General features: G+C 43.2%; 1 protein-coding gene across 2 annotated transcripts in view; it reads left to right on the plus strand.

The window, feature by feature from the left end:
- Positions 1-15,831, plus strand: part of SLC25A13 (solute carrier family 25 member 13) — a 109,424-nt gene that overhangs the window by 44,757 nt on the left and 48,836 nt on the right. For both annotated transcript variants that reach the window (XM_035129397.2, XM_035129398.2), the window contains exons 5-6: positions 3,167-3,306; positions 12,720-12,866. In XM_035129397.2, coding sequence (XP_034985288.1) covers positions 3,167-3,306; positions 12,720-12,866 — 287 coding nt within the window. The remainder of the gene's footprint in view (positions 1-3,166; positions 3,307-12,719; positions 12,867-15,831) is intronic.

Consider the following 15,831-nt stretch of genomic DNA (forward strand, 5'->3'; position numbering starts at 1 on the left):
GCCAGTCGCTCGCAGTACTGGCAAGGTGGAAGCTTATTATTCTCCGTCAAGTCCAAAGTTCTTCCTTTTTTAAACTTACAAAATAAAGATTCAAAAAGATTCCAGTGCAGTTGCTTGGCTTCATAGAAAATGGCATATTCTGGGTAGTTTCATTTCCTAATTAAGACTCTCGTGATATTATATGAAAATAATCCTGAATTTGAATTCAATAATAAAAAAGGGAATTGGTTGGGTTATCTCTCCACACCCGTCCCCTGCAGAAGACAATTAAAATTGACTTCTTGGAAAAAATCCATACAGGTAGAGGAACATGTGCCACTGGGAAGCCAGGAAAAACTCCATGGTAGGAGTTGTCTGTCATAGAGGGAACATCTCCAGAGAAGTTTCCTACCTCTTCCAAGTACTTGTTGTCCTAGAACTGCAGAACTCAAGGAAGGCCCAGGAAAATCCTATATGCACACAGCACATTCACTGGTGGCTCCAGACTATAATTATTTGGGGAGGAGTGCTGGAACAAGCTTAATGTATGGATCATAGACCGGGGATGCGGGTGGTACTGTGGGTTAAACCACAGAGCCTAGGGCTTGCCGATCAGAAGGTCGGCGGTTCAAATCCCCGCAACAGGGTGAGCTCCCATTGCTTGGTCCCAGCTCCTGCCAACCTAGCAGTTCGAAAGTACGTCAAAATGCAAGTAGATAAATAGGTACTGCTACAGCGGGAAGGTAAACGGTGTTTCTGTGTGCTGCTCTGGTTCGCCAGAAGCGGCTTTGTCATGCCCTGGAAGCTGTACGCCGGCTCCCTCGGCCATAACGCGAGATGAGCGCCGCAATCCCACAGTCGGTCTCAACTGGACCTAATGGTCAGGGGTCCCTTTACCTTTACCTTTAGTAGGAAGCAAAGAATGGTACAGGGAGAACTGTAGGTGTAAGAACGGCTCAGTTTGCACACAACAGCAAATGAGTGAGGCTCAGCATCATCAGTCAAGTGTGCTGGGGCACATTTGGAAAATCTTGATCAATTTGGTCTTTCCCAGGAGCTCCTGGGAGCTAAAGCACGGTTTGGCTTAACGTGTGAATCCAGGCTCATGGTTTGTGTCCCCCCCCCCCAAGCAAACCACAAGCAATAAACCAAGAACAAGCTGCTATAATAATAATAATGATAACAATAATTTATTATTTCTACCCCGCCCATCTGGCTCGGTTTCCCCAGCCACTCTGGGTGGCTTTCAACAGAACATTAAAAACAGAATAAAACTTCAAACTTTAAAAGCTTCCCTAAACAGGGCTGCCTTCAGATGTCTTCTAAAAGTCAGATAGTTGCTTATTTCCTTGACATCTGATGGGAGGGCATTCCACAGGGCGGGTGCCGCTACTGAGAAGGTCCTCTGCCTGGTTCCCTGTAACCTCACTTGGAGGCCCTTGGAGCTGGACCTCAGTGTCTGGGCAGAACGATGGGGGTGGAGACGCTCCTTCAGGTATACTGGGCCGAGGCCGTTTAGGGTTACGGATCATTGTTTAAAGTGAGACAAACTGTGAGTCTGGGTTTGTATATTGTGCTGAGCCAAACCATAACTTAGCTCCTGGTTATGTGGAAGGAGTGGAGGAGAAGCTAAGTGGACAGTTTTCTAAATGTGCATGAGAACCAGACCTGGCAGTTAAATCTGAAGCCAAAACAGTGTAAAAATGGTTCATGGGCATGAGTGATCTCTATATTTGACTCAGGAAGTATGTCCATTGAGTAAGGACTCTGATCAGTGGATTATTCTAGATGAATGAGTGATGAATCCAGTGAAGAAAGAAGAAAAAATTTAAGAACCAGTCTAGTGAGCTTGTATTGGAGTTTGCGAACCATGAACAGTGGTTGGCAAGAAGTATATAAAAGATGAACAGCAAAGGACATACCCTGTTTCATAGCCATCACAAGTTGTCAATAAGAGCAATAAATAGGTGATTTTCTGGTGAAGTAGCTGCACCATGTAATTCAGTGTGCACCCTGTCAGGAAACCGGCTAATCCTAATTTTAAAAAGATACACTGAAGTCAGTTTATGGCATCACTTTTTGCGAAACACATGTACTGCAGTTTTCAGGGATGCGTGCTAAACAAGGAGAGAAAACAATGATTTGTGTGTAATCAATTGGTAGTGTGAAATGCCAATTTTCAGACATTTGGAGGGCAAGGAATTTGGAATAGTAAGCAATATGAAGCAGGGGAGGGGCAGGTTTTCTGCACTAGGAATCCTATTGAAAATGCACAATTATCTGAATGGCCAGTACTGAATTGCAGGATGAATGTATTTATAATAGTGTTTATTATTACCATTTTGATAAACCAGGCAAAGTGCTGGTTGGCAGCTGGACTACGTGGTGCAGGTCTCCATGACATTTCCAAACTGGTCTTCCTCAAGTGCAAGATGACAAAATGAGGCATGCCGTTTCGGTCTCTTTTCTGTGGGGATGAGGATCCTGTGGCCCTTCAGACACCCTCAGACTCTCTTTATTGGTCCCAGCCAGCATGACCAGTGGTTGGAGATGATGGGAGTTGCAGCCATGGGTTTTTCATCCCTGCTTTGATGAATGACAAAAAAAAATCATGTAGAGCATGAGTAAGGGGTGGGTGCCAAGTGTTAGGTCTGTCTGGTGTTAAGAGGACACATTGGTCACTTATCTGGTCACATTGGTCCTGCAGACGCCGTGGTGGGCCAGAGTGTGCGCACCCACACATGCGCAAACGCTATTTCTGGTGCTCCTTCCAGCGCGGAGGAGGCGTGTGCAGCTTCCCATTGGCTGCAGGAGCTTCCTGCAGCCAATGGGAAGCTGGCCAGCATCACAGAAGGCAGTCCCCGCTCTGCTCCGCGCCAGTTTAGCATGGCGCACAGGAGCTGACCAAGCGGGTGGCGGGGGTCTATGGGCCGGTTAAACTTAGGTTGCCGACCCCTCACTCGGAAAGAAGGAAGCAGAACAATGCAAGCACATGTATAACCTAGCAGAACACCTGAGTCTCTGAGCTAGTTAATCCAGCGTTACTGTTTATTTAAATGAAAACCTGTTAATGTTGCACAAGCTCTCATCGAATGAACAGGTTTTTACCAATTTTTGCATCTGCTTTCATAATCATCTCTCTCTCTTTTTTTCTCCCTCTCTCCCCCCCTCCCCTTTCCTTCCCCAGAGGATGTTAAGCAAGTTTTTGGCCAGACCACAATTCACCAGCATATTCCCTTTAACTGGGATTCAGAGTTTGTGCAGCTGCATTTTGGAAAAGATCGGAAAAGGCGCCTAAATTATGCAGAGTTCACCCAGTTCTTACTGGTGAGTTTTGAAGAATTGCAAGGTTTTATCCCTTCCCCTTACTTTCCATGTTTCATTGCACACTATCTATCTGTCTTTTTTTTTTTTTTAGACGGCTTGGTATGTTTGTGTGTGCCCATGAACTGTGATTGGCTAGTGGTGAAATTGCTGCCTAAGCAGTAATTTTTCTCTTGGCATCTGAAAGCAGAGTAGTTTTTTTTTTTTTTTGAAAAGGATCCAATTCAATTTAATCTTGTAGGTGTGGTTCTGAGGAGCTGGCACTCAAGATGATTAAAGGTCCTTGGATATCCCCACCCCAATTTCAGCTATGAGTTCAGCTACGTTGGATATTTGTGACTGAAAAGCAGGGTATCGAATTAGATGCAACTCGACGTTGCCAAACCTAAAGTCTGGAAGTGGCAGCTTTAACCTGCGTGGGACCGAATGAATTCCTTCTCCTAATGGAGAACTGGGATGTATCAGTGGCTTACAACGAACTTATGGGAGGCCAACTAGCTCCCAATATCAATGTGACATTTTAAATTGGACATTTGTTTGTGCAAGGGGAAGAGGGGGAGAGATGCAGGGAAGGAAAGAATTTTGGGATTTACAACGGTTCTGCTCATCAACCCCTATCTTGAGATTTATTATTATTTTTTAGCATACATGGCAGATAACCTTTGTATTTACTTTGGAACAAATGTTTTGCATTTATTTATATCCGACACTTGGGATGGGAATTTACTTTAAATACATGGTAGCAATGGCAGACGCGGCGCTGAAAACTTCTTAAGGCAGGATGAGTGCTTCTGTTTGTGTTTCCATTGGGTAGGCTCTAAAGAGCCACTACACAAGATAGTTTTGACAAAGGATCATGTTTCAGGACTATGGAGCCTGTAATTTTGTTTACATAAGGATGTTAGTTCACAGTAGGAAGTGTTATCATTTTGATGAGGAATAATTAAGATAATGCTCCGAGGACAAATGCTTCAAATTGACTTGGTGGAGTCATTAACTCTTTGTCTGAAGAGGATGTTGGAAATCCTGGTACAGTATAATCACATTCTGTTTGTTTTAATGACTCTCCTTTTGCTGACTTCACTTTCCTTCCTATCTAACCATTCTCGCCACTGAGGGACAACTTCTGGGCAGTGCGGATTCTAGCCCATTACAAGCATCATCCTAGCGGCACAAGTCTGTCCCACCCAGCTGTCTGGCAACCAGTTCAAGGCAGCAGCTTCTCACTGATCAGTCAATACCACGATTTGCTAGAAATGCTTAATGCAAAAATTAATTCATGTGGCAGAGGTTTCTTAAAATTATGTATATTTTATTAAGGTGATTTCAGTTAAAAGAAATAAAGTGATACAGAAAAAAGAAGGAAAAGTGAGAGGGAGAAAAAAAACAACAACAACAAAAGATACATATAAAAGCGGAGATATGCAACAACAACAAAGCAATTACGATATTCCCATACATTCTTATAATGTTTTTGTCCTAGTGCTTATGCAAATTTTAATAGCCTACTACATTTTGTATAAACTCATTCCAAATGTTATCGTATTTATTCATACAGAGTCTGCGCCTGTAAGCAGTCCATTCATAAATTGAGAGTGATGTCATATTGTCAGTCCATTGATTGAGTGATGTCATATTGTCAGTCTATTGATTGAAGGGTATCATATATTCATTTTTCCAGTTCCTCAATATCAGTCTCTTGGCCACTGTTAGGGCATGTAAAATCCATTTCCGTTGTCCCGTTGATAATTTCCATACTGCAGATACATAGTTTAATATTCTCCGCTGAAAGATGTAACTTTTTCTGCACAGTCACAGTTACACAGTCCAGCACTTTCTCCCAAAACCTGTTAAGTAAAGGACACTGTACAAACATGTGTTTCAGAGAGGCATTGTCCTTGCCACATCCCCAACACTGAGCTATCTTAGCTAACCCATTTTAATACAACAGTAAAGGAGTCCAGTAAACTCTAAATATTATTTTCTGTTGTATTAGGCTTAGTTTTAAATCTAATGACACCTTAGATATTGAAGCTAATACATTTTCCCACTGTCTGGGTAACAATTAAAGTTTCAATTCTTTATTCCAACCACCTCTGCATATTGAACTTGTGTATTGTTAATAGATATCTATTAAAAAGTAATTGCTGGCTTTTTATTTTTGAATGTTGTCCAATTGCTCCAATATCTCAGGTATCTCAGAAGCTGGAAGGGCTGACGGCCCAAACACACTTGTTAAGAGATGTTGTAATTGAAGATACTGCCATTGGGCTGCATCTGATAGATGATATTTTTGTCTTAAAATAGCAAAAGTATAAAATTCATCTTCCCCATCTATCAGTTGGTCCAATGTCAATACACCTGCTTCTATCAATTTTTTCCCTATCACCATCTTTTTTGCAGTTCTTAATGTGGGGTTTCCCCACAGAGTAAGTTTAGCACGTGAAAATGGATCGAATTTGTTTTTGTTAGCCAGTATAGCTCATGTTCTTCTAAGCAGTTTAATTGATACCAGAGAATCAGGTGGCAGAGTTTGTCTGAGAGTTCAGAGCATCTTATTGGGAGTTCTGTACTAGGGGTTCCTGGAAGGGTTGGCCACATGTGTTGGTGAAAGAGGGGGAGGCGAGGGGTTTGGACTTGTTTGCACTATCAAGATGCCATTGCATTGATACCTTGTCTGCACCAACATGGAATTCTGGGGGGATTCAGTTTCTCCCCCTTGATAATGATCCAGAGGAATTTGCAGGACATTCGGTTTTCCTACACAGTGTGAATGCAGTGTACGACATAAGTGTAGCAGAACCCAATTTCTGGAACTCTCAGCATACTTTATGCCTTTGCTGTGTTGCTTTCTGCTAAAAACCTTTTCATTTAGGCAAACCTAAACAGACGTGATCTTACTATGACAGACATGATCTTACTATGTATGTTTGTTTGAAAACTACTGATTTTATATACATTTTGATGAAGTTGATGTCCCCCTGTCTTTAAAGTTTTAATTTTGACAGTATATTATGATGATGAATATTTTACATTATTTTACGCAAACCGCCTAGAGGGGTTTTTTGTTGTTATTGATTAAGCAGTATGTAAATACAATATTTATTGTAATATGCATTTTCTCTTTTAACCCAACAGTATTTGTTGGTGTTTTCACATGTGCTTTTTTGCTGACTTAATTTTAATATGCTATATACTGCCTTGATATATTGAAAATCCAGATTATAAATAAGTAAACAAATAAATGGGACGTGGCGTGGGTGGCGCTGTGGATTAAACGACAGAGCCTAGGGCTTGCTGATCAGAAGGTTGGTGGTTCGAATCCCTGCAGCGGGGTGAGCTCCCGTTGCTCGGTCCCTGCTCCTGCCAACCTACCGGTAGCAGTTCAAAAGCATGTCAAAATGCAAGTAGATAAATAGGTATTTAAATATTTAGCTCTGGCGGGAAGGTAAATGGTGTTTCCATGCGCTGCTCTGATTCGCCAGAAGTGGCTTAGTCATGCTGGGCACATGACCTGGAAGCTGTATGCCGGCTCCTTCAGCCAATAAAGTGAGATGAGCGCCGCAACTCCAGAGTCATCCGCGACTGGACCTAATGGTCAGGGGTCCCTTTACCTTTACCTTTAATATTGGAAGGATAGATGTTGGTAGGATAACCACCATGTATTTGCCCTAAGCTCCTTGGAGGAAGTTGAGACAGAGGCGGAATCCATTTCTCATGAAGCCATAACTGTCAGATCAGGGTATTCAGGGCCGGCTCGCCCATTGACTCCAGTGGCGTGGGGCGCCTGGGCGCTCGGGGGCGCTGAGGGGCGCCCCAGCAAGTGGAGGAGCTGTGCGGCGGCCTCCCTTTTCCCTCCGCCAGCCGCGCCCCTCAGGATCTCCGCTCAGGGAGGTAAGCGAGCGGAGCAGGGGCACTAGGACCCTGTTCTGCTCTGCAGCGCCAGGGTCATCCCTCACCCCAGCACTGCGTTTCATTGCCGTTCCTGTTGGCGGGAAGGCTCGGATGCCTTCCCACAGTCTAGGACTCTCCCCGCGGCCCGCTGGCTCCATGGCTCCCATCTGGCCTCTGCTACCGGCGGGAGGGCTCCGGACTGCAGGAGCGGGGCTCTCCCTGCTGGTTCCACGGGGCCAGGACACTGGGTCTCTATGCAGGCCGCGCTCTCCCCTTTCCGGCCCTGTGGCTCTCGGCTCAGCCGAGGCGTCGCCCCGAGGCCTTCTGGCTCAGGGGAGACGGCGAGCTCCTCCAGGGAAGGTAAGAGCTTTCCTTTTTTTTTAATGGAGGGGAAGAGCTGGAGGTGCAGAGGTTGTTTTTTAAAAAAGAGTGGGGGTGGGGGGCGCCTGAGGGATCAGAACCCAGAATGGAGCAGGACTAGGCAAACAACTTGATTCTCAGTGGCTCCCATTAAGTTTCCTTGGGCATAGTAAGTGTTGTGCAATCTAGGACATAGTCAAGAGGAAGTATAGCCTAGCCCTCTCCTGGGACAACCCTTCTGCCACCCCACTACAGGGATCCCATGGAAATGTACAGTATTTTTTCTGTATGCACTGTATACGCTGGTGCACTGTGGTTCTTCTCAAAGGGAATTCTGCAGTACACAAGCGAATCTGCCACATGTACATCATCTGCCATAAACAATGCAACACATTCCAGTGCAGTGATTCCTGGAATCTCAATTCTTTGCACCTGCAGACTGTCTGGAAGGGTGGGTGTTGTTGTTTTTAACATCTGTATGCAGAATGCCTTTAAGCATCCGCAGAAGGGCAACCATCACAGCCAGCCACCATGGGTCTGGGAATAGGGTACCTAGCTTCTAGGCGGCTGAGTGGGCCAGATAACATTCTAGTTTCTATTGCTCGGGATGCTTCTGTCAAAAGCTGCCCTTAGCTGGAGATTAGGAGTGGCTGTTCACATCTTGAAAGAAATCTTGCTTTGGATTAAGGAACCGTTGGCATTTAACCCTTGTCCTTTGATGCTTTTCATGTATATGAGTCGGTCACCTTGTTCTGGCATCTAGACCTTGGACCTTAAAGACTGCAGGGGGACGCCGTTGTCTCTCTGCGTGAATTATATATTCCTCTTAATTGGTGCCAGATGAGGCACCGTGATGTACTTTTAAATTATTCTGCAAATACTGCTCCATTCGGTATAGGTTTATAAAATAATAAGAATAAAGCTAAACAGCTTGTAAGATCCTGCTGACTGCAGTTATTATCATTCTGTCACCTTTGTAAGGAGTTGCAATATCAATATTGGAAATAGCTTTGATTAAACAGAAGTACATGGACATGTTACTGGTGAAGCTGTAGTTTTTTTTAAAAGACAGTGGAAGTTTTAAGGGTCTTACAGGGAAACACATATCTAATTTGATTCAGCATGGATTTATAAACTCTGGGCTGGATTCACCTAATGAGTCCTGCCAATGGAAGCCCGGCATGAGGACTTCTACATGCAAAATGAGGCTTCTCCTTCCCTCCTGCCATGCACCCTCCACATACCCCAAAATTAGCTTGGGGTGTGTGTCGAAAGAACCCTCAGAACAGTGTACAGGGAGAGGAGAGGGGGCATTGTTCTGAAATGGCTTTAGAGATGGCATCTCTAACTGTAAGTGTTAGCATGCATGAATAGTCAAAGCTGTGCCCCTGAACCATTTTTAAATTGGCAACATGACTCCCAAGCAAACAAGCAAGAGCACTTGCAAGGCAAAAATAAAACATACAGTATACAGTTGTACCTTGGAAGTCGAAGGGAATCTGTTCCGGAAGTCTGTTCAACTTCCAAAACGTTTGGAAACCAAAGCACGGCTTCTGATTGGTTCGCAAACCAAAATAGTCACTTCCAGGTTTGTGGCATTCGGGAGCCAAACGTTCGAGAACTAAGCTGTTCGAAAACCAAGGTACATGAATTAAAACACCAGGGAATAAGAATGTAGACTAGACACGCCCAACACACACTTTTTCTCCCCTGTTTAGGATAGGGGTTCTAAGACATGGTAGTAACTGATTATAGAAGAAGAAAGTTTACTTAGGCATAGATAAATTGATCTCAAAGGCCTCGAAGTTTTTATTTCTTTTCTATGACAAGTTTAAACACAATGTGGTTCAGTGAATGGAAGGTTGGGTTTGGGATTGTTATTATTTATTTCTGCCAACTGTTTATTAGTTGCTTTTCAGGGCCATGCCCTTACAATGCAACATGCAGAGAAAAAGAGAGAAAATCCCTAAACCCATTGAGTGGATACAAACAAGTAGTAAAAGGTAAAGGGACCCCTGACCATTAGGTCCAGTCGTGACCGACTCTAGGGTTGCACGCTCATCTCGCATTATTGGCCGAGGGAGCCGGCGTATAGCTTCCAGGTCATGTGGCCAGCATGACAAAGCCGCTTCTGGCAAACTAGAGCAGCACACGGAAATGCCGTTTACCTTCCCGCTGTAGCGGTTCCTATTCATCTACTTGCATTTTGACGTGCTTTCGAACTGCTAGGTTGGCAGGAGCTGGGACCAAGCAACGGGAGCTCACCCCGTCACAGGGATTCGAACCGCCGACCTTCTGATCAGCAAGCCCTAGGCTCAGTGGTTTAACCACAGCACCACCTGGGTCCCTACAAACAAGTAGAGGCATGGGATAAATGAAATTAGGTTGCCTAAACTTTCTTAAAGAAATACTGTAGTAAAAAAACAAAAAAACACTTAACTGGAAGGATTCCAGAACAGTGGGGCCACCACCAAGGAGAGTGGTTCAAATCTCAACAAAGCTTACTGGATAATCTTGGGCAAATCACTAGTATTCAGGTTCATCTGCTTGACAAGGATGTCAGGAGATAAAATAAATCACCCTGTGATCCTCAAATGAAGGTTGGTATAGAAATAAAAATAATAATAATGACAATCTCTATGTTCATCACTCTTGAACTCTTTGAATCAAAGGCAGTGTGTAAATAGGATGGATAAATAAAATTGGAATATATATTTTTTAACACAATGAACTAAATTGAATTTTTAAGTGAACAAGCATTTGTTTTAGTATTTATAAAACACAACTGTTCATAAGATTGCACAAATGGAGAGTTTTCTTCATGAAAGAGATTGTAGCCCACTTCCAAATAAGGTTTCAGCAAGAGGCTCACACAAAATCTGAAATCTCTGCCCAAACACCAGTTTTTCCCATTATGTTTTACATGTCCTCATTTTATGGCTTTGTTAAATAACTTCAAATGTAAGCTAGCATTCCGTTCTGGCATGCTCGTTGATGAGGTAATAATACCTGTCAATGGGACCTCACAATATGCAGCGGTGGGAAGGATTGTACTGCACTACATCAAGTCAATTGTTGATCAATTGGAAATATCAGTCATACCTGAATATAACCTCCCTGTACCTGGAAAATAAAATAGCTTTATGAGCTGTAACAGGAAAAATAAGAGTTTGGAAAGTTGGGGGTGAGGGAGTAGGGGAGGGGAGCGAAAATCAAGTTGGGAAATCCTTTCATTAAAGCTCTGGTGTCAGAGTTCCTGTTATCAACTGCAAATTAATTTTGTATAAACACTTATTGTGGTTTTTAGGAATTCAGACACCCAGCGTCAAGGAACGAAGCTGTTTTTAAAGTTATGTAGAGGGATTACGCCACCTCTAATCTAGGGACATTTGGCAGGCCATTTATTTTGCATTGAGAAGCAACTGAATTTATTTTTCTTGCAAAGTTGCTTTAACCCTTTCTTCGCTGAGTCTTGAAACTCTTCAGTGTATATTGTATAGGGCATAACTCACAGCAGGAGTAAGCTGCAAAAACGAAGGATATTAGGATACAGTATTATTGAATTCGGGATAATTCGTAGTAATGATATTTCTTAAAGCGGTCAAGTTGCTTTTCTCACAGAGTGAGCTGAAGCGACTTAACATTAATACCAATTAAGATAATCTAATAAGATTCAAAAAACACAGTTGAACAGACAAAAGGCAGGACTTAGACATCTCACCTCATCAAAGAGGCCACAGTGCCACCCTTCAAATTAATGGCCAAAAGTGCTAATAGAGAGAAAAGTCTTTGTCTGGTGCCTACAGATAGATGAAGGCAGTGCCCGGCTGGCCTCCTTAGGGAGAGCATTCTGCAAGTGGGGGACACCACCGACAAGGCCTGATCTTACACTATATTCCCTTTTAAATCTATGGCAGGGCCAATGTCAAGGATTGGCTTGGCTGAGCATCTGCTGATGACCCACTGATGAGAGCTCTGTGGACCAGTTATGGTGATGAGGTAGAGCATGGATGGAGAGCCTATGTCTGTCCAGATGTTGTTGGACTCCAGCTCCCATCAGTCCCAGACAGCATGTTCAATGGTCGGGGAAGTTGGGAGTTGGAGTCTAACAACTTGTGGAGGGCCACAGCTTCTTCACCTGTGAGACAGAAGCACTGAGGGAGAGGGGGTCATGAATGGTGTCTTGCCTTGGGGCCTCTGGAACCTAGAGCAGACACTGCTTTCACCTGCCAAAATTAGCCCATTGGTTTCAGTGTGGAAGTGTTAAGCATGTACTTAACTCCCTCCACTGAATGGAGTTGGGTTGGGTCTCATCCTGTGTCTTGAATACTAAAACTGTCAAATCAATTGAACAGTATTTGCTCATTGTTAATATTTTATTTTAATACATTGCAGTACAACCTTTCAGCCTTTCTGTAAAATAAGTCTACATATTTCAAAGTGTTTACAGCATCGCTAAGAACACGATTTGTTAAAACGATTCATCAAGAAAGCAGGTCTCCTGATACAGGTAGAAATGGTAGAAAATGCTGCTTATGAGCTAATAATTGCACTCATTGGATAGAGAATAGGGTGCTCTTGGATCTTGGCTTCACCACCTTGTCCTTGCACTATTCAGTTTGTGGAAGCTCTGCTGGAACCAAGTCCTGAACCGTGAACAGATGGGGACTCCCAACATGCATGCAAGGGGCTGTTGCGACCCAACCCTCAACGTTAAAATTTCAGACTTTGGAAGATCTTCATGACTGCACAAAAAGAAAAGAAAATTACTATCTCCATACCTACTGTTTTGCAAATAAAGAGTTTGATCCTAAGCATAATTAGATGGGAATTAATCCTATCTAAAAGGTTGAGATCACTTTGGAGAACATATCTAACCTACAAACTTAAAATGGAGTCAACTGTTCTTGGCAACTTTCCAGATCTGGATTCCAGTTCCCATTATCGCTGTCTGGGACTGATGGGAGATCTGGTCTGACAGTATCTGGAGGGCATCTTTGTGCTCTTTGTTTTCAAAGAATTGTGTACTCTTCAGTGAATTCTTAAGAGAGAGAGAGAGAGAGAGAGAGAGAGAGAGAGAGAGAGAGAGAGAGAGAGAGAGAGAGAATGTGGCAAAGTTAGTTATGAACCTGAGTTAACTGTTGTTTTATTTACCCCTTCAGGAAATCCAGCTGGAACATGCAAAACAAGCATTTGTACAGCGAGATAATGCCCAAGCTGGAAGAGTCACTGCCATTGACTTTAGAGACATTATGGTCACAATCCGGCCTCACATGTTGACACCTTTCGTTGAAGAATGTCTAGTAGCTGTAAGTTATTTTCCCATATCTGGGTCATGCCTAGGGACCGTGTCCCATTGAGACAAATATGCATGGAGGATGTTAAAGGGAGGGCAGAAGACTGTTTACTTTTGTTTATTCCCCTCCCCTGTTCTTTTTCGTTTGTTTTTTGTTAGTACCTTTAGCCCAGCCTTTGGATGCATGAGAAGGAGTTAAAATTTATACATGATAAATCCATTTAGCCATTCATGCAAGTTTTCCTTCTCCAGAAGATCGTGATACTATCTTCTCAGGCCCAGTGTAGTAGCCAGCATCCTTGAGGCTGTTATCAGATGACCCGTTGCACCATCAGGGTAATGTTTTTTGTGTGTGCTGTCCCAACAAGCTACTATTCCCTGTCGGGGCAGTTCTGCATGAAAGTCTTGTTTTGTAAGGCTGATGTTCTGCTGACACAGGGGTTGGCAACTTGTTCAACACCAAGGGCCACCAAGGGAAGGATGCTGAGCTTGAAAGCTCACATCTGCTTTGCATGGTTTTAAATATGCTTAATCTAATTTAACCCACAGATTGCATGAAATTTTGCATGACATCTTAATGTGGATGGCAAGAGAGCCTCAAACTTTAGCTATAATTTAGAAGTATGATCCCTGCGTTTGACCCTATTTACGTTCAGGCAACTATTTCTAGCACGTTGAGCTGCTTTTAATGAGCCTTTAGGACTTAAAACCGTTCGTACTCCGACCTCAGTTTCATTGCCTGCATTTCCCCCCCAAGCTTTTCTCAAGCGTCGTATCATAAAACAAACAACATTTTGCAGCCTTCGTGTAAACTGTTCCGCTTGCACATCCCCAGTTGCCAAGAAGCAAAAGTATCTGAATGCCTCGATTCCCGCCTCCTTCTGTTTACGCCATTTAAATATATGAAATACCGTATGTATTTTAGGGACGTCCCTGCTTTATGAGTCGGTGGTGACACTAGTAGACACACTTCTTTCAGCCAATCCCTCCTATCCGCTGCTGCTCCCCTTGCTCCCCAAAAGCTGGGGGGCGGGGAGAGAGAAACTTTTGTAACAATATGGGATGTAGCATTGAAGGTTGCAGTTGGTGGGGATTGGTGAAAACAAAGTGTCCCTCCTTCTGCAAGCAAAAGCACTTCTAGTACAGTGGTACCTCGGGTTACAAACTGTCACAGGAGGCACGTTGCGGCTACTCACACAAACCCTTCGGGTTACAGACTCCGCTAACCGGGAAGTAGTACCCCTGGTTAAGAACTTTGCCCCAGGATGAGAACAGAAATCATGTGGTGGTGGCAGCGGGAGGCCCCCTTAGCTAAAGGGGTATCTCAGGTTAAGAATGGTTTCAGGTTAAGAACGGACCTCCGGAACGAATTAAGTTTGTATCCAGAGGTACCACTGTAATGCAAAACCATTTACAACCTTTTCCAGTAAGTGCTGGGCTGTGTTCACAGACCCACTATCAATGAAGGGTCACTTTGACCATGTCCTGCTATCAATCATGTCAGCTTTACTTGAAAAAAACAACATTGCTTGAAACATCATTCTAGGCTGTATGTTTCTGAAGAACTGTACACACAGCAACTTACGTTAGAGAGCACACACTTGATGTGATTTGGGAGAAGATAAACGGCACTGTTCCCCTGTCAAAGGATGCAAACTGGTTTGCTACAGTGTTGATACCAACATTATGTTAGTAGTATGTGGACGATGGAGCAGAAATACACAGGAATTGGGGAATGGGCAAAGTGTAGCTTGGAGACACTTTGATAGATAATGGAGAAAGACCTTGAAATACTAAATTGGTACCCTACTGTAACAAATAAATGAATTCCAAATTCTCTGAAACGTTTAATCTTAGAAGAAGATGGTAATGAGTGAAAACTTAATTTATATGTGTACTAGCACTCTGCTTAAATTCCTCCTCAAATATGGAGTTTTTTAATTTTTAATTTCATTTGTGCACAGACCTGATTACAAATCTCATTCAGTGCAGCCTTGCCTTGAGTCAAATATATTGCTACATTTGCTTCGCAGTGTTGAGTTTCTTAAGACTACTGCCATAGCAACCAGCTTTTAATGCATCCGTAATAAACTTCCATCCCCTCTTTGATTTTTGTAAGGGTGGAAATTGCTTTGCTAACAGTAGCACTTAGATATTGGCATTAGCATCCCATGTTCTGACTGTTTGCATCTCATACTGAGCTCTGGTCCTGAGCAAGCATAATGTTAGTATGCTTCCCGGTGTCCTTCGCAGATGTTTGAAGGCTGAATGTTCTTTCATTCATTCAAACGTTGGCTCGTAGACAGCTTGGAATACTTTTAAAATATAAACATTCTGCAAAGTATGCGTACTGTGTTACAAAGCAGAATTCACAACCAATGAATGACATGGCATATTGGAGAGAGTCCCACTTCAGCCTGTGGCGCATTCAGTTAAATGGACTTCTGTGGCAGGCTGAAGCGATAATTGAACTGTGAGAACCACTGGCACGGTGTCTGTGTCTGTGTCTGCACGTAACACTAAACCATGGTTTGATGCTATGTCAGGCTCGCATGTTCCCCATCTCCTGTGCGGCAGGAGTAATGATCCTCTCGCGTTTAAAAAGTTGAGTCAGTCTGTGAGCCATATGAAATTTTGCAACTTAAAGTTAGTTACTCTCCTTTCTCATGGATATTGGGAAGATTTGCTTGCATTTTCTTTCTTCTGGGCAATAGCATTTGTGCATTCAAAGATAAGACCTTTTGAATTCCTTGGCAAAGCCGATTGTTATAAGCAAAGTTGGAGAAACCCAGAGAGAGGATTTCACTATTGGCTGTAGGTGATATGGTGCTCTCTGGATTTAAATATTAAAGCAGCCCCATTCCTCCCAACCCCCATAGCATGGTTGATTTTTTAAAAAAATCCTGCCCCCCCCAACTGTAACATACTTGGCATTTTTAAGCCTTTGAGATTTGCTCATTAGAAGAAATAAAGCAACT

Source organism: Zootoca vivipara, chromosome 12 (assembly GCF_963506605.1).
Source record: "Zootoca vivipara chromosome 12, rZooViv1.1, whole genome shotgun sequence".
Classification (NCBI taxonomy): Eukaryota; Metazoa; Chordata; class Lepidosauria; order Squamata; family Lacertidae; genus Zootoca; species Zootoca vivipara.